General features: G+C 33.1%; 1 protein-coding gene and 1 long non-coding RNA gene across 3 annotated transcripts in view; one reads left to right on the plus strand and one right to left on the minus strand.

Annotated features, from left to right (window-relative positions):
- The first annotated feature begins 1,229 nt into the window (after positions 1-1,229).
- LOC111643213 (uncharacterized) lies at positions 1,230-5,607 on the plus strand. Of its 2 annotated transcripts, none has more exons than XR_016293174.1 (5): positions 1,230-1,334; positions 1,574-1,792; positions 1,894-1,999; positions 2,086-2,266; positions 2,339-5,607. It is a non-coding gene; the product is annotated as an uncharacterized LOC111643213 (long non-coding RNA). The 2 variants fall into 2 exon arrangements; XR_002759664.2 differs by having other exon boundaries at positions 2,357-5,607.
- A 6,721-nt stretch (positions 5,608-12,328) lies between these two features.
- The window catches only part of spri (Src homology 2 domain-containing protein sprint), a 52,017-nt gene continuing 44,854 nt past the window's right edge, over positions 12,329-19,491 (minus strand). Inside the window, exons 12-17 of the mRNA XM_014352701.2 lie at positions 15,970-16,193; positions 15,633-15,878; positions 15,351-15,482; positions 14,928-15,170; positions 13,797-13,989; positions 12,329-13,705 (exon numbers count right to left, since the gene is read on the minus strand). Of these exons, the coding sequence (XP_014208187.2) occupies positions 13,566-13,705; positions 13,797-13,989; positions 14,928-15,170; positions 15,351-15,482; positions 15,633-15,878; positions 15,970-16,193 (1,178 nt within the window). The 3' untranslated portion in view covers positions 12,329-13,565. The remainder of the gene's footprint in view (positions 13,706-13,796; positions 13,990-14,927; positions 15,171-15,350; positions 15,483-15,632; positions 15,879-15,969; positions 16,194-19,491) is intronic.

Consider the following 19,491-nt stretch of genomic DNA (forward strand, 5'->3'; position numbering starts at 1 on the left):
CACGAATCATTCCTCCGAGCGTGGGAATTTCGATGTTAATGAAGCGAAAAACAGTTGTTTGCTTCATCATGTCACGTGAGTGTGCGTGGAAGGTCGCGAGACATAGTTATTTGATGTTTTATCTCGTTTTTTTGAAGTCAAAAGGACTACACATATAACACATGTATAACACGTTTGATAGACGTGTACATCTGAAATACTTGCTTTTGAAAACGCTGATACACGATTTCGTTTTTCTTGTAGACATTATAAATACAGGTACTTGGTTTATTGTGTAAAATCGTTGTGTTTATAATTTGTAAAATAAATTTCTATGAGTTTAGGAGTTTTTATTTATATATAAAATTGTAAACTTGATACTTAATTAACTTTTCGTATTTTTTTTTATCATTTAACGTAAAACTATATGTATGTACATTAGGACAGGATTAACAGTCGTTTAAATGATCGATAAGTACATATTGGTTTAACATTTAATTCACTCGAATACTTAAGAGATAAAAATGTTGTTGTACACACGCAGTACTAACAGTTCAATACGCAGAAGGCAATCTTGTCTCAACTGCCTCATCCGAGCTAATAGCAAAATAATGCACAGATTTTTGTGTTAGTATATTGTAAATTTATACGTCATGGGTTTTCCAGCAACATGATGAGCCTGACCTTGAGGTATAAAGTATAAGTTAAATATGAGTCACATTTATTTTGCCTTAACACAATTGACTAGTAAATATTCATGGCAAGGGGCATCAAAACATGTAGTTGAAAACTAAAAGTATTGAAACGTTTAATTGATTTACGTTAAATACAAAGCCTGTTACGCTTACTTGGAAATTTGCAACTGTTAAAAATACGTTACTTTGACAAACGATATAATGTTGCAAACTTACAAATTTTACATTTGAACTACAAAAATATTGCTGTTATGACTTTTATACATACATACCTAATTGAAGGTTTGTTGAGTTAATAATACATTTACATTAAATAATACATCTATTATGAACTGAAAATAAAGAAAATTCCCAATTCGAAATACATACGTTGGATATAAATTACAAATCAGTGCTGCGCGACTGCTGCGGAAGGGGAACAAAGAATAATAATTATAATAATAAATCCGTCTGCGCTTGCGCTGAGAATTCGTTGAGCCGGGGAGAGGTAAAAGGGAGGGAAACGCCGATCATAATCGTAAAGTGTAAGTATAATGGTCAGCCGCCAAGCCGCCATATACCTAACGACTGGCTGCTGTAACTGCCATTGCCATTTCACGGCGACGTTTCATTGCGATTAGATGTGTCCTCGTCATCCGGGGCTTAGGCTTCATTAATAAGGTGAGAAATTTTTTTTGGTTTTTCTGGTTTGTTTTCTCGTGTGATGACAATACGAAAAAGCACCATCTTACTGTTTGTATGTGTTAGTAATTTTATTTTAATGTGGTATTAACTACGTAGATTTGCATTTTATAGTAATTTTACACTTAATTATAAATGATGGAACTGCATGTAAAAAATAAAGAAAACTCGTATCGACACATGGTTATTCATTGTTCGTGTACTTACGTTTATTGTAGCTACTGCAGTAGCAACACGTGCATGGTCAATTGTGTATATAGCAATGGCCACCGGTTTGTCGAACGTTCGAGGTCGCCCAACGCACAGAGCCGCATCAGCAATGGCGAGTGCCGGCGCCATGCCGATATCATGCAATGCCAACCTCGTGGCCGAGTCCTTTAGCCACCGTCTGAGCACCCAAGGTTACGGCGTCACGAGTCTCTCTGCAGCATTTAGAGGTTAGTTTTTTTTTGTTTAATACTCGTGCGTCGACGGCGTATTAAGGTTACGAGAAAAACGTGCTGTGCCAACTAAACGCTTACGAATGTTTTGTTATCAGGAAGCCTTTTACTTTTACATCATACCGGGAATATTTGAAGAACTGAAAGAATGTAGAGCTCGAGTAATAGTATGCCTTCGTCCTGACCTCAGGAGCTGTGGCTGTGGTAAGTCACAAGCTCACAAATAAACAATAGTTTGCTTTTTATTGCGTCAATTTTTGGTTTCTAACTGCTTAATTTGTATATTGCAGCTAACACAGTAACAAGTTAGGTGTGATGATAATTTCGAATGCATGAGATACGTGCCGTTCTTAAAATCCAGCAAAGCATAATAAATGTCGGTGCCATCATTAGGAACACCATAGCAGACACTGCCGTGCTCTAGCTAATTATTTACAAAATAACACAAGTGTACTTCTGCAGCTTGGGAAGGTTAGTTTACCGTACTTTTAAACAAATGTGTTGTTGTCGAAGAAGTCATGAGTAATGCTATGTTGACGTTAGTGTTTTTTATTGCTTCAGAAGTTCGTGCTGGAGATGTTGAGTACGTAATGCTGTTAAGACCAAGCTCACCCCACGACTTTGTCCAAGGTGCAGATACTTCCCTCTGGTGATGCAGATTTGTCCAGTACTTGAAAAGAGCGATAAGTAACTATTAGTTAATTTCATTTTCATCGAATCAATTCTTTATGTCTACGGTGTTATTGTTCATACACTGTTTTAGTAACTTATCTACCAACACATTGTAACAAATAGTGATAGGTTTTTAATCCTTCCGTTCATATGCACTAATGAGCAGTCAATAGATTGAACTCTGAACAACCGATTTTAGTTAATAAGATACCCAAAGAATAATTAAGCACTCTCAAGTTAAAAATTTGTACTTCTGTGTTAGTATAGAATATTTTGATACTTTTATCAAAAAACAGAGACATCTAAGTTTCAATTGTTGACGTTATAATAGGCATCACCAAATGAAACTTACTAGCGTTTGAATGTCAGTATACAATCTTTTTACAAATATTACTGATTTTGGATTGTAACTGTAATAAAATATAGATTATGTTGACATATTCTAATGGCAAGATGATGCATTAGATTTTAAGGCTACATAAAGTTGCAGCATAAGCATCGTTTTTCATCATCGGTAGTCTGATTTCCTTTGATGTTGGTTATAGTTAAATCCTTCTTTTGATTTTTTTAGAGAATTCGCCGATTCGACGGCATTTTTTTATGGTGGCTAAGTAAATTATGATGCACCGTTAATTGTTAAAATTAGGGTCAAGTTACCGAAGACATTTTAACATTGTGAGATACATAATTTATAGCCAATTTATTAGATATCCAATATCGGGTTAATAAATCTGTTATAAATCCTGCTAGTTTTAATCGATTTTGCAAAAATTTTCACTTGTCAATCATTATAAGCACGATTTTATTTTGGCTGTTTTTCTTCAAACTCGCGTATTTTAATTTCTGTTTTATTTGATGGCAAACTTGTTTGCTCAATTTTTCATTGTAGCATCTTTAAAAAGTGTAATTCATTCTTTTGAGAACTCTAAAGAGTTTGCCAAGCAAAAATGTATGGACATCGAGTGATAGTCTGTGTCACACCATCCTCGCTTTTTCCAATTTTTAAATATTTGAAGGCCCACTTCGTGGCTATAAACGTCATAGGCCTCATTATTGTGCCAAAATTGATGATGTTAAGTGGTAATCCGTATATACCATCCTTGCTTGTTCCAACAGTTCTCTGCTGCTATAAGGCTCACCTAGCGACTTTTAATGTCGCGAGTCTCATTATTGTGCTATAATGGATCCAAATCAAACATCGCAATAATTTTTTTGTTTTATCTAAAGCACACATATTTATGTTATGTGTTAAGACTTTCTTCTGTCGTATTAGTTGTTTCTTTAAATCTCCTCAATTTTTCTTTTTCACAACTTTCAAAAATGGAGTGCAACCTAAGTCAGCGTTGTTTGCAGATTAATTTATACCTTTTAAATTTTTGGTACTTGATAATTTTTTCCTTGATATCCATATTAAACTTACGAAGTAATAGAAAATGATAATAGGATTACAACGGCTGCAAGAAAACGCACCACTACGAACAAAATCGTAGTGTACCTAGTAGGTAATACATGCAGGGGGACGAAGCGCCATTAGTGTATGTATATGTATATATAATAGACAGATTTAGGATTAACAATAATCCTGCATAACAATATTGATAATAGCGATGGTGAAAATGATTTCAAGTATATTAATTACTGAGTTTATCATTACTTCAAAAATAGGGTCCTGTAGTGGAGGCAGGGGCGTAGACGTTGTTAAAAGTATTCTGGGATATTTGTCTTGATCTTCCTCGACACTACAAGATTTGTCATCGACTGCTTTCTGTTTCGAGCCAGCAGCAAAAACGATGCTGTGTAATGGCTTGTTGATTCAACATGAGCTGTTCATTAGTTGGATATTCCTAAAACAAAAATTTAAATTATAAATAAACAATTTTTTATCTCTATTTTTAGTCGAAACTATAGTTATAATATAGGAATGTTAGAAATTTTTCGATTTAATAGGGTCAATTAATTAACATGCATTATATCAAACATCATGGCACAAGATGATGATGAAAACAACGATGACGATGATAATGATGATGATTATAATTATGATTATGATGATCGTAGTGATGATGATGTTAATGATTTTAGAAAAAAAAAAATACTTTCAGTATTTGAGAACCAATATTCACCGATTGTTGGATTTTTATTTCTAATGCCTCGAACATACTTGTCGTGTCTTTCCAATCTTCCTGAAACTGCAAAAACCTAATCTTTTAGAAAACAAAGTAAAATAATTTGTCACATTTTAGTTACTATGACATCGTTTAGTAAAATTTTTTTTTTATTTTTTTTTCAGTTGTAACATAGCTATTGTTACACACAATTTGTGAAATTCCTAAGAGGCAACTAGTGTATGATTTTATAAAATTGCAGTTTTCAATTTTTTTGCCATTAATAATAGCTTGTTTTACCTGCAAGGCAGTCTTCATCTCATATTAACTTTTTATTACGTGGTTAGAGTGCATCTGATCAAGTAACATTTTAGACCAAACCATAGACTTACTTAACGTAAATACATTAGTTTCATCTTTGCTAGTGATTTTAAAATCCGATTCATAAAATGTTATTTTTTTTTTATTTGAAATAATAATTTATCACATCATTAAAATAATGTCTTTTTCGTTTCTGATTTGCTTTTTGCCATGTTGAAATGAGGCCACAAGCTTCTTCTGTAGTCATTTTGTTTAAGACGTCCAAAAATTTAGTAGTCAAACAAATCGACTTGTTGTTAAAATGGAATAATTTACAATTTAAGTTAATTTCAAATAAAAGTAATTGCCCTTGGTGGCATGCATCCAGGTATGACAGGTACGCTGTCAAGACTAGGTATTTAGCAACAAGGTATAGGTTAACCTTGAGTATTCTTATATGCAACCACTTATTAAAAGAGGTTTCTCATACTCCACCATAAAACCCTGTCGAATTTAAAACCAAGAACAAAAATTTTCAAATCTAGAACAGTCTTTTATAACCAAAAGAAGTCTGTTATAGTAAAACATAATAAAATCAATAAAATTCATAATGGTAGAAGTTCTCAAATTTAAAATAACTTATTGAGGTGCAGTTTAAAGGAAGTAGGTGAACGGAAATCTAAAATCGGGTTGTACATCGATAATTTGTCTTTTCGCGCTCAAACTTGGTGATTTCGTAAAAAAAGAAAAAAAAAACGATTATTATTGATAATAGAAGCTTTTGCATCTAAAACAACGAATTAAGCTGCAGTTTAAAAAAAAGTAGGAAAACGGAAATCTAAAATCGGGTTGTTCATCGATAATTTACCTTTTACCGCGAAACCTTAGGATTTTCGTGGAAAAAAAATTAATAAACAATTATTTTAAATAAAAGCTCTTGCATCCAAAACAACGAAACAAGCTGCAGTTTGAAGGAAGTAGGCGAACGGAAATCTTAAATTGGGTTGTACATCGATAATTTGCCTTTTCACGCCCAAACTTGGTGATTTCGTTAAAAAAAAAAAAAAAAAAACGATTATTATTTAAAATAGAAGCTATTGCATCTAAAACAACGAATTAAGCTGCAGTTTGAAGGAAGTAGGAAAACGGAAATCTAAAATCGGGTTGTTCATCGATAATTTACCTTTTACCGCGAAACCTTGGGATTTTCGTGGAAAAAAAATAATAAACAATTATTTAAAATAAAAGCTCTTGCATCCAAAACAACGAATTAAGCTGCAGTTTGAAGAAAGTAGGCGAACGGAAATCTAAAATCGGGTTGTACATCGATAATTTGCCTTTTTACGCCCAAACTTGGTGATTTCGTTAAAAAAAAAAAAAAAAAAACGATTATTATTTAAAATAGAAGCTATTGCATCTAAAACAACGAATTAAGCTGCAGTTTGAAGGAAGTAGGAAAACGGAAATCTAAAATCGGGTTGTTCATCGATAATTTACCTTTTACCGCGAAACCTTGGGATTTTCGTGGAAAAAAAATAATGAACAATTATTTTAAATACAATTTTTTGCATCTAAAACAACGAAATAAGCTGCAGTTTGAATGAAGTATGTGAATAAAAATCCAAAATTGGATTGTACATTGGTTATTTATCTTTTACTGAAAAATCTACTGAAAAACCTTGAGATTTTCGTAAAAAACGAAAATCAATAATAATTTAAAATAAAAGCTTTTGCATCTAAAACAACGAATAAAGCTGCAACTAGTTAAAAGCTTCACTTCAAAAAATGTTTTATTGCAAAATTCAATGCTGCCTTCTCATTTAAATTTTAAATAGAAGTTCAGTCATCTCAGGGGAGGTATTATTAATAAATTTAACTACTTTGAAATTTAAAAATAAAAGTATTCACATCTCAGGGGAGGTTCTATTCAAACCATTTAACTAAGCTTTTAAAATAACCTAAGTTTTTTTTTAAATTGAAGAACAAGCGTTTTAAGGAAGATTCTAAAAAACCATTTACTCCTTAAATATATATTTTCCATAAAAAATATCAAAAGTTCAATAATCTCAAGGAAGGTTCTAAAAAACCATTTAATTTTTGAAATATTAAATTTAGATTCACATCTATTAAAAGTTCAGCAATCTCAGGGGAGGTTCTAAAAACCATTTAATTACTAAAACGTTAAATTTGGTATCACATTAAATAAAAGTTTAATAATCTCAGGGGAGGTTCTAAAAAACCATTTAATTTTTTAAAATGTTAAATTCGAATCAACATCTCAAAAGTTCAACAATCTCAGGGGAGGTTCTATAAAACCATTTAATTTTTAAAATGTTAAATTCGAATCAACATCGCATAAGTTCAACAATCTCAGGGGAGGTTCTATAAAACCATTTAATTTTTAAAATGTTAAATTCGAATCAACATCGCATAAGTTCAACAATCTCAGGGGAGGTTCTTAAAAACCATTTACTATTAAAATATTAAATTCGTATGAAAAATAAGAAAAGTTCAATAATCTCAGGGGAGGTTCTTAAAAACCATTTACTATTAAAATATTAAATTCGTATGAAAAATAAGAAAAGTTCAATAATCTCAGGGGAGGTTCTAAAACCAATTTCATTAAAAAAAAAATTTCTTAATAAGTTCATATTAAATTGAAAAATCGTTAAGACAATTTTACCTAAATATTCCAAATGGTGGCTTAATGTATAAATAAATAAAAGTCCTAAATCTCAGGTGATATTCAAGTATTGAAAATGCTAATTAATAATTTATTTAAAGCAGATCATCACTGCAAATATAAAAGATAATTTTTTACAAATGTCTTGAACATGTTCAATTTCAATAGTTTTTTTATCTACAGTGATTAGGCAGAATTAATGAACTTTTGTTTACTAGTAGCATATTAATCTATATAAAATATGTCTAAACCTGCACTGATATCATTATTTCGCTGTAACTGCAAAATTACTTTTTCATCATTTGTTTGCTTGTAAATGATGTGTTGTGTTCAATAATTAAAGCACCAATTAATTGAGTCCAATCCTTTTAGACATCAGTTATAGTCTGTCAAAAAGTTAGTTCACTTTTTATTCTTTAAGACAACGTATTTAGTTGTATCTAATCTTAGTAAATCTTTTACTGTTCATATAGTTCTACTTAAACCTATAACCAACCTGTACGTTAACCGACACGTGTGACTGTCAGAAAGTTTCAAAAGTTTCCTAATTTTATTTAAACTTCAAATTCCTATACCTTCAAAATCTGCTTTTACAATTTTCTAAGTGTTAAGCCCACACTCATGACCGTATCTTATGATCGTGATCGTACCTTAGTCATCGGTACCGATAAGAAACTCAACCGACGGCTTTACACCGATAAGTCGCCAAAAAGACTCCAACCAGAGTTCGCAGATATATTATGACATCTAGGTATGCGTTTATGTAAAATGAAGTTGTATTTTTCTAAGACTACCTTATCTGGGCTTTTGGAGTGGCTCTCTCATACAAGAATCGTTAATTCTTAAAACGAATGATGAAAGACGAAGCTGAGTGTGTAATTGTTTTAGAATAATTATGTAGTCTAAATTTTTTAGTATACCGATATTTTTAATACGTAATTTCCATTTTAAAGCGTTACAGTTACAATGCGCAAAATTCGCCGTTTTATATTAAATTATGTTAGCATACTTGGCAATTATTCTTGTTGTAATATTGTTCGTATTGACAGAAGAATGTTTAAACAATATTCAAGATATTAGAGCTTTATTCAATATTTGAATATAACCTGAGATACTTATTTTTTTAATATTAATTTTTTTCATACATTTAAGTTTTATGTATTTAATATGTAGCGTGAATGTTGAATTATGGTATATACATACTTATTATTTTGTTAGTCTTAGCATTTTCAATATTTGGAATTCACCTGAGATCATTGTACTTTTATTTTGAAGTGACAATTGACAGTTAATTATAGATTATCGTATTTGTCAGATGCATACATGCATTTCACCGTCAAAGTACGTATTTATATGTAAATAAAATGTATTGTGCCTCTGAATTTTTGTTCTTTAAATAAATAAAAATGTTTGTAAAATTGTTGAAATCATTGAATTATCCTTATTCCTAACATGACTTGAATCCACTCTAAGACTGGGATCGCTTCATTCTTTAATTTAAGAAAACTAGAACGAAAATAGCCTCATTACAAAAAAATTCCTGATGACTTTGTGTCATAGCAAAATCATTATCTTACTCAAATATTTTGGTTGTTCGTTTTAATTTTTACACCTTGCTCTATATTGTTTGCATTGTAAAAAATTTACATTTTCTATGGACCTGTTTCCTTCAGTTTAAACCATTACATTTTATTTGTAAATTTAATATTTTGTTTTCCCTTTTTTTGGCTTTAATTATTTAAATTTTTATCGACCAACTCTTCATTTACCTATATTTTAAAGAACCCCATTAAACTAATGCCAAAAATTATTAGTAAAAAACTTCTGAATCTGAAATTTGTAACGTAGGGGAGACCAGGGCACGCAGAGCACTCTAACTTTATTGAGCTGTATTTCTTAAAGGAATGAGGATTAAAGTAGCTAAAAAATTGTGTTGTAAAAGTATGATACTTGTGGACCTAGCCTACAAGTTAAAAAATTATTGTGCAACATTTAAAATTTAAAATAAAAAAAATTGCTCGTTCTCAAAAAGCTCTACTATGCCCCAGGGGTGGGGTACGGTGTGGTACGGGCTGGGGCATTCGTAGCGTGAAGGATACATAATAGTTAAAAGGTGTGTGCTATAGAAAAAAAAGTTAGGTAATTTATTTATTTATTTTCGAATCTTTCTTTACATTGTAAGTGAACTCATAACACTAAATCATGAACACATTAAATTTCTGTAATAAAATTCTTTGGCTTTTGAATATGTTATTCACTGCATTAAATCAAAGTAAATTAATAAATAAATTCTGTTCCTCTGGAAAATCAGTAGCAAAAAGGATTGGGCAGTCTAGAATCGATATATTATTCCGATTGCAAATAGTAGAATTCGCACTCTGACGTTCATTTAATTGTACTATTTTGTTAATATTTAAAGCTTTCAGTGAATTTCTTCGCGTGTTTTTTGTAGTCTTAACAGGTAAACTACCTAATGTTTACATTGTTCTACAAAAAACTTAACCTAAAAATCAGCTGTGTAACGCTCGCGCCAGCGCTCGCACTGCCGCGGCCAGGCTACGCTCTGCCCCAGCCAGATGCTACGCTGTGCCCCATATGACACGCTTGCTTGTTTTTGTTATAATTTTGTTGTTACTTATTTTCTAAAAAAAGTAAAAAAAGGAAATTGTAGCTAACGAGTCCAGCTTTTAATTAAGCCCAATTGTAAAAATGTTGCTGTAATAGGCTATATTTAAACAGCCGTTGAAAATGATCATCCGATCAATGTAAATACTACAAATATAAAACTTTTTTTTAAATGAATAAATACTTATTATAATGCCTAAAAATATTTAAGGGAATTCAAGGGACATCAGTATAGGTGTTCAAAAAAAAAAAAACCTGAAAATTATCATTAGTTTTCTTTTTATTTAAATGCCACGCAGACCCAGACTGCCACGATTACCCTGGTCTCCCCTATAAAATGTAAAAAATGCTAAGGTATTTTCATCTCACTACAATAACTGTAGTAAAATAAAATGCCAACTATATATAATAAAATGCAGCTCTCAAGTTTCCATATGGTTTTTTGATGATTGAGAAGCAAAAATTTTGAACATGAGAATTTTTAGATGATTCAACATTTACAGGAGTTGTATAAAAAATTATCATTTTTCCAAATATCTTACTCTAAAAATGCATACAGATAGAATTTTCAAATAAGGTAAGTCACAATGCTTTAAAATGTACTTTAATTTTATGAATTGAGAGTTACGAAAAAATTTTGTTAATAAAATACAGGCTACGAGCAATATCATATATCATCATAATATCTATTGGTCGTCCTGTCATGGCTTGGTAACATTATTTGATTGTTATTCAATTTTAATCACTCTTACAAATAAATGTATTAAAAGATCAAGATCATTAAAAATTCGAGAAAAACAACTAAAATCAACCTGTAAATTACTCAATTGAGTTTGTGATTCTTACTCTTCTCTGTAAATTTTTCATAAATCCATGCATTTTTGTAGAAAACAAGTTTTTTCGAAATTGTAATAGTAAGTCTGATCAGTTAGTACGTTTCTACATTTTTTATTTACCAACTAGAATGAGCTAAATCACATATAGCTTTTTTATCATGTTTTAAAAAGGTTATTCTTCAAAATAATAATATTATACACTTGAAAAGTTCTAAAAAAGTACTTCAAAAAGCCTTACTATTATATTCTGCCTTATACTTTCATGAGCAATAGACCTCATTGTTTCAACAATGTTCATGTACCTATCAGGCTCCGACGTATTTAAATTATTTGATTTCTGTATTTATGATCGTGGTGGGATATAAATTAGAAACCCGTAATTGCAACAAAAAACTTTTATTTCTTATGTTATACACTAGTAGGTAAGTTGCTGCGATTTGAATTTCATGATAGTTTTTATTAGTAAATTTCATACACAATAATAAAATATTTTAGTTCACCATGCGTTTAGAAAAATTTTTCTCTTTTTTTTATTTTTATTTAAAAAAAAAAATGGTTTACCTGTCTCTAAAGAACGTGTTATAACACTTTGTCAACGGAAAATGCTTCCAGTAAAAGTAGTATACAATTTTCAGTCACAACCCGAGATAATTCACATCAAAGTATAAATCTTCATGAGATACATCAGTAGTATTTGTACATTAAACTTGGCTTAGAAAAAAAATTTTTTTAACCTATCTCAATTTGAAGTAGTTTACTATTACTCTCTACGCATGAGCTACAATGTTAGATTAAAGCAGGTTAATACATACCACAGGTGGCAGTAATAAATTCTAATATTTGCACTCGATATACATGTAACGTAAGAAATTATCAGCTGTTTTACTTAAATGAATTTATACTATTTTATTCTTATAATTTAATTCTTAGTAATATTAATACTGGTTTTTTTTAACTCTACACTATCATTAGTAAACAAATTGCTTGGTCTTTTGATTGCAAAAAATTGAAAGTTTTTAATGTGACAAAATTTTAAACAACTACATGACAAAGTTATCAACTGTATACGACATTCTGGATGAAATTAGTCAGTATGTTTTTCTTCAAGAACGAAAAACAAAAATTTAATTGCCACATACATTTTTTTTATACTAATTGATTTCGTCACGAGATCTGATATTTGTAAAGGGTGGCTTTTAGAAATTATGGTAGAATCACCATATTTTTTATAATTTATTAAAAGTATAGGTATACAGCTTAGAATCAAGTCAAATTTTTTAGAAATTAAGTATTTATAACAATTAAGTCTGCAGTAATGTCAGTTTTTAATTTTAATTAATCATTTGATTGTCTTGACTTCGATTTAAAGTATGTATTATGGGTTTTATAATAATTTTTCTTATTTTTTCAAGAATTTTTTTATTGTTTTCATTATACGATGTAAAAAATTTTCAATTACACATTAACTATAAAAATATTATAGTATTTTACTTTTATTTTAATCGCATCGTATGATTTGTAATCGAACAACATAATCTAAAAATATTTGTTAATTTTTTTATTCATATATTGACCAAATTTATTCTACAATTATTTTTTTTTTACATCCGTTACAACAAAATTTATTAAGTTACTTTTGCTTATATTTTAATAAATCATTTTTTGTGGAATGTGATGTATAGCTAATTCAAATGACTAATGTTTAAAACCATTTTTCATATTCAATTTTGTCATTCAGTTTAATAACTGGCCGATCAGTCATTACGCTGTCACACTGAACATGGACAAAACTTGAAAATAGTCGTCATTTCAACCATCACAAATGTTTATTATTGGACCGTATAAAAAATCATACGAGCAAGGATAATTCATCAAACACTTTTTTTTTAATTTTCGTTGTTTTTATTTATGAACAAGACATTGTAAAATTACAGCTGTAATGTCCCTACTGCTAAATGTTGAATCGAATCCCTTTTATTATGATACACTTATTATGAAACTACATAGAAAATTATGGCGATGCTCTGTTTTTTTAATAACCCTTTTTTTACCCTCTATAGAAGTAAAAAAATATTATTGATTATATACATGAAAACTTTTTTATTCAGTCATAATTGATTTAAATAATTTCTTTTATCAAATATGTCATCACATTCCAAATTTTATACCCAAAGATGTTTGCACAGTTACGTTGTAATTGAAAAAAAATACCATATAATGTAATAAGTTGGTGGATTGATGAATTTAGTACACAATCTTTTTTGCACATCTTTTTTTATTGCACATTATCACTAGCATATTACTGTTAAATATGCATTAAATATATTGAATAGTAATCAAAGTCGAGTGAAAAATACGCACGATATTAACTTTTTACAATCATTTTATGTTTCATTTATAAAAGAGTACAACGAAGAGTATACAATTTGTTTCTTAGTTTCTTACAGCAGTCTATACACGTATTATGAATAATAGTAAAATAATAAGTTTCGCAGTTAATACAGATTTATGGACAAGATCTTCGCGACTCGTCGCGATAGCGAACGTGATCAGGAGTGATTGCCATTGTTCAGTGTCGGGGTCGTTGGGTTAGCTGTCTTTGGCCAGGCGATCTTTGCATCGATTCGTTTGTATGCGAACAAACAGTGCAACATGTCCTGTGGACACTCCTGATCTCCGAGTAGAGTTTCTGTTGTAAAAAACGCAAAATATTTCCTGTAGTGTCATGATACTCAATTCAATCGTATTTACGATGAGTTAAATAAAAATCGTTTATTTACCTTCTCCTTGAACGAGCTTGAAGAGGCCGTAATCTTGAGGATTCGTGCATCTTATCTTGTGGGCAAGAATACGGCATATATCACGAGTATTCATGTTCGGTCGGACTGGCAGTGTTCGTGTATTAAGAGAACCATGTAATTCGTCCGGAACGAGAATTCGCAGAACAGAAGAACAATCCGGTGTTCCACATCCCTGGATAAAAATAAAAAAAAAATTCTTATAGACCGTCAAGCTAAAATTTTATTAAATTTTGTATTAAAAGTAATTTTATGAATAACTAGTTGTGTAAAATTGTGTGCGTCCTTGTTTTTTTTTATTACTTTTTATTTAAAAAAATATATGAACTGTTTTCATCTAACATGATCTTGTTTATTTTAGAGCAATTAACTTAATCCACAGATCAGTTAACGAAATTGATATGCATATAATAATAATAATCTGATTTTGGGGATATTTACTGATTTGAATCTGAATTTTCTACTGAACAAATTTACTTAATAAAACTCTTCTTACATCTATTTTCGTTTGTAAATCTTTGAATTCAATGTTATAATTCTGTGGTGAATCTTCCTTTTGGATATGTTACATTTATTTCAAATTGCAAGGTTTAAGAACAAATTTCACAATATGCTGTTAAGGATCAGAATAGTAATGTGGGTTCAATACGTTTGTTGAAAATTTTTTAATTGTTGCACAATTTGATCTGCTTTAATTACATACTTCTTTTTAAGACATACTCAAACAATTGTTAAGTATATTTAACTTTTGTATCGCCAACTTTGTGTCAACCATATTTAAAGATTAATTGTAAATTTTATTTTAATATCATCACATTTTAATACATAGAGCTTGTATGCTTTGCTCGTCACAATACACTCATCGTGGAGTTGAGTTAATTTTAAGAAAATGTTATTAGACTACGAAAATTTAGTTAACCAAGGATGAAATTTCCTATAAACTGACAGCCTTTTCGTCACGTAGAAAGCAATTAATTAAAAAATCGTGACAATAATAAGTGACTTTAAAGAGAAAAAAAAAGCCCATTAACGTTCCGATTAACAAACGTCAGGTAGTCCATCGTCAAGAATTTATAATGATCCTTTTTAATTATCATTCTGCTCCTCGCTTACGTTTATCGTCGACATGGTCCCCTGACTAGATTTCAGGCCTTTGAGTATCTGCACGGCGCTCGAAAGGGTCGTGAGATAGTAGCCACCCTCGCCTGTTAAAAGAGACGGGTGTATAAGGCCCCACATGAACTCCGACTCGATTTCCGCATCCACAAACTTTCCGCGCGCCAAAATCCAGATAATCAGAGGCAGCAGGTCGTCAGCGCCCATTATTACCATTTTGTTCGAGTTGGCGTGTCTTACCTGCAAAAAATAATGAATGAAAAATCGATACACCGATCTGGGGATTTTTGTTTGTTCGTTCATCGCTCGGTAGGTTTGGAGTTTCAATTCCCTCGTATCAACAGATCACCGATATCGATAGCATTTTTTTTTTTTTTTCATCTATTGATAACAACAACGAGCCAAAAAATGCACACTCACTGAATTATAAATAGTAGAGATTGCGATTAGTAGATTATCAAGTTTTTCAAGCGGTGAGTCGGCTTTTTGCAACGTTTGCATGATCTTCAGGATACGCTCCAAGCTCGCTTCCGTGGGTGGCAAGATTTTTTGCTGAAAGAATAAAAAAATCAGTTTCACACACCATTTTCCTCGTCGCAATGACAACACTTGTGCCGTTATCGGTATGATGAGCGTGTAAATGGAGCAATCTGTTTTTTTTTTTTATGAGGAAAAAGTTTCGTGTTTACTTCCAAAACTCACCTGGACGCCAAAGTCGTACATGTTCTTGGACTGAGCGAGTTTGATGCTGTCAGCCAGCATCGGTATCGAGCCGTCCGCCATGTAGTTCTCGACGAAGAGCCGGTAGACGTGCTCGCGCAGCGGCCTCACCACAAGGTGCATCATCACGTCCTCGAGGATGTGGTCGAGATTGAGGAACTCGTTGGCTTTGAGCTTGAGGCGCTCCTTCTCGACCTCCTTCTCGAATTCACGCTCGCCGTGCTTCACCTGGGACATCGCGTTTTCGAAACTTGGTTATACCTTATACCCATATAGTCACTGTTCTTAATAAAAAAAAAAAAAAAGCGTAAACTTTTACCAAGTAGTTCTTCATGCCGGACATGAATTGCCGCATGTTGCGCATGACGACCTGGGGCGAGGCCTCCTTGCTCTCCTTCGTGCACTGAATGAAGTTCTCGATGTTTTGCGAGAAGGTCGTCGATTTATCGGCGGCCAACTGCAGCGCGTAGGATCGTATGGTCGAGCCAACGGCACTCGAGCCATTATCGCCATTACGCTTCAGCACGTTCAGCCGAGGTGGAGCTGGAAAACGTGAAAATTACAATTATTATTGTCACGCTATTGGCAAAGGCAACGAGAAGAAGGTCGGAGGAGTGGATGAGACGATTGTATACGCAATTTATAGGTGTATCTGGTCCTACAGAGTGCTAAAGGTGATCAGAGGTAATCCTTAAATTGCGACTACTTGGTTTTATCAGGTACTGCTTGGATTTGACGATGAAGTTGAAAGAGAGAAAACAAAAAATTCCGCGATCTCGATAAGTAAATTACAGGGTACGATAAAAGTACACGATGATTGGCATATTTCAATTTAATAAACAATTTACTCATCGAGTATCCTGCCCAAACGCATTTTGGGGAATAAATTCTTTTTTCATTGAACTCGTCAATTTGCCATCAAACACGACGTTGTCGCTCATTCAGCAGATATTGCCCGCGTCCGCTATACTCACTCATTTTGTTGATCTTTTCGCGCAACTTGGCCTTCTTCTCGAGGAACCATTCCCTAAGTTTCACGAAAAAGAGCTTCGTCTTGATCGCAAACTTGACGTCCCCGACGCTCTTCCTTTTCCCGGTCTGTTCGGACATTTCGATGTCCTTGGCTGTCTTTTGGGACATCTTGGCGCTCTTCGACTTGTTTCTCGCGTTTTTAACTGCCACGGGTGAATGCATGCAATAGTTGTCGCACTCGTATTTCACGACGACCGAGTCAACGTCGACGTACACGAAAACATCCATAGTTCCGGTCAACCACCCAACTACTACCGATCTCGCCTCAAAACAGCTCGGATGAAATGGATGGAAAAAATGGAATCCTTATGTGGCGAGGTCTCTCGAAGAAACGAAAAAAGGGAGAATCGTCTCAAAAATCGTTTTTACTCTCCCACGCCGCGCGTTTACCGATCCCCCGCACGACACTTTTTTTTTCGCTTCCCGACCACCTCGCAGGATTCACGGCGCGACGACGAGGTCCAAGCACCCGCAGCTGTCAACGGCGAGGAGGTACCTCGCGAGCTGGTGGATCTGTCCCCGCTCCATCGACGTGAACCGGCCCCCCGTGCCCAAAAGGTCGCGCCTGAACTCGGCAGCGGCCTTGGGTGCCAGTTTTACGGCCAGCTTCTTCGTAGCAGCTACTGCGGGGCAACCACTACTTCCCGGGTTGGTTTTCTTCATAGGTGAACAGGCTGATCGTGCACTTTTGCTCGACAATGCTTTCTTCCTTTTTTCCTTTTTTTTTTTTTTTTTTCGATGAGATTGCCACGCACGAGCGACAGGTTTCTCAATCAAAGTCCTTAGCCCGCTTTGAATTTTTTTGCTGCCAACTAATTTTTCTACTCTCGGTTGGGCAGGCAAAGCGTCAAGGGAAGAAGTATTGGGAACGCGAGCGAGCGCGTGTCGTAGCACTAGCCGAGGAAGATTACGTACTGAAGTCCCACGGCTCGCGCGGCTCGAATATGTACGTATCAGCTAGGTGTGCGGGCCTTTCTTGTTATCTGCCGCAGACAGGGGAGAGGGAAATAAAGGGAATCGAAGGGGGTTCGAGTGCCTGAAAGAGGGACCGTAAGATGATTGTTAGATTTAATTACTTTTATCGATGAACAGGTATTTTTTTTTTTTTTTTTTTTTTTTTTTCAATTTTAAACGAGATAAAATAGTTTCAGTAGCAAAGGAATTTTTCTTAATGTAAAGTACACCGAGACAAAAAACTTACAATTACCGATTGGTAACGCGGTACTACTACCCCGTTCCGTAGAGACTTTTTACTATTTTTATACTTTTATTTTTTTTTTGTTTTTTACTGATAAAAGTAGAAATTTTTCTGCTGGAACAGTATAAATTAGCGTCCAGCGATTAAATGGCAAAAACTGTCTTGCCAACAGGATAAAGTCCTCAAATGACGGAATGATCTTTAATTACCGTTCTAGTACAGTAACTTTTGTAATTTTTTTTTTTTTCTTCAGTGCAAAAGAATTGTCGTAAACAAAGATATCGCTGCCGATTTCCGGGAATCGGTTATTCGCGTTGCGTCCTCGTTTACGGAAATTGTCGGACTTTTGACAAACATTTGTGGGAACGTTGACTAGCAAACTTGTTTTTTACACTTTCGCTCCTTACTCGTGTGTCTCTGTGCGTATGGATGTAAGAATATTTCAAAATCTGATTAGACGATCACGATGAGTTTGTATCTGTCATTCGTACACGCGCGTACGAGCACTCGTCTATACGCTAAAAAAAAAAAAAAGAGAAAAAAGTAAAATACGTTGACCTCAAGCTGATGTTTATCAGAGAAGGTATGTACTGTTCAACGAGAAGTTGGAAGAAAAAAAGGCATCGCATTAAACTGGAGCAAAAAAAACAACATGGAAGCCATCATGCGCTAGCCATTGAGCAGTCGCGTGGGACACATGCGTGACAATGGCCGGCGATTGGACGGTTAATCTTATCGATCGATTACGCCCCGTCGCATTCGTTGTAATCGCGCAACCGGATATATCTTGATCATCTCTGGAGACCGTCTCGCATGCACATCTCCATATATCACGCGATTGCCAAGTCACCCGTGCAAATACACCGTTTATTTCAGGTTTCTCTCTTAGGGCTGCGGTGCAGGTTTTTTTCGAGTAAACAGATTTTTCATGAGTCGGCACAGCGATTGACAGAAGGAAAGGGTCGAAATCGCAGTATATACTTGTGTGTTTGTCTGTTGGAGATACGGATCTTTAAGTAATTATTCGCCAAGAGCTCAAATGTTTTTTTTTTTTTTTTTTTTTTTTTTTTTCTATCTTTGAGATAATAGTCGATATTTAATCATGTGTTTTATGATTTATTGACAATTGTAGTTGATGGTTTAAGCACTCACCTATCCAGAAAAAATATTGTTTTTCAATGACCATAGTTCCATAGATGATCGTAAATTTGAATAAGTTTTTGCATCACCGTAATATGTACAATATCGACAATTTTGTTATTGTTATCTCGAAAAACTTGCAAAATGCTGTTCGTTCAAGATCCATCCGTGAGAGATAAATGTTTTCATCCCCAGCCAACTATTTCTCGTCACTTGAACGTCATGATTGTTAAGAGGTACTTTCATTACACTATTTGATCGTGAATCACATTGATCTAAGTTGTATCCGAGATGATGCAAAATCATGTGTAATTTCATTAATCGTCGAAAGTGAGAAAACATCAATACACTTTTTTAATTAACTTTTATCAAAGTGCGTGTTCTCATGGGCAATTTATTTACATACGATATGAAATAATTTTTACTTTTGTTCTCTTAATGTGCATTATAATGTAGAATAGCCATTAAAAA

The sequence above is a fragment of the Copidosoma floridanum genome, unplaced genomic scaffold (genome assembly GCF_036245765.1).
Source record: "Copidosoma floridanum isolate Cflo_tuat_1 unplaced genomic scaffold, Cflo_Japanese_pri ptg000021l, whole genome shotgun sequence".
Taxonomy (NCBI): Eukaryota; Metazoa; Arthropoda; class Insecta; order Hymenoptera; family Encyrtidae; genus Copidosoma; species Copidosoma floridanum.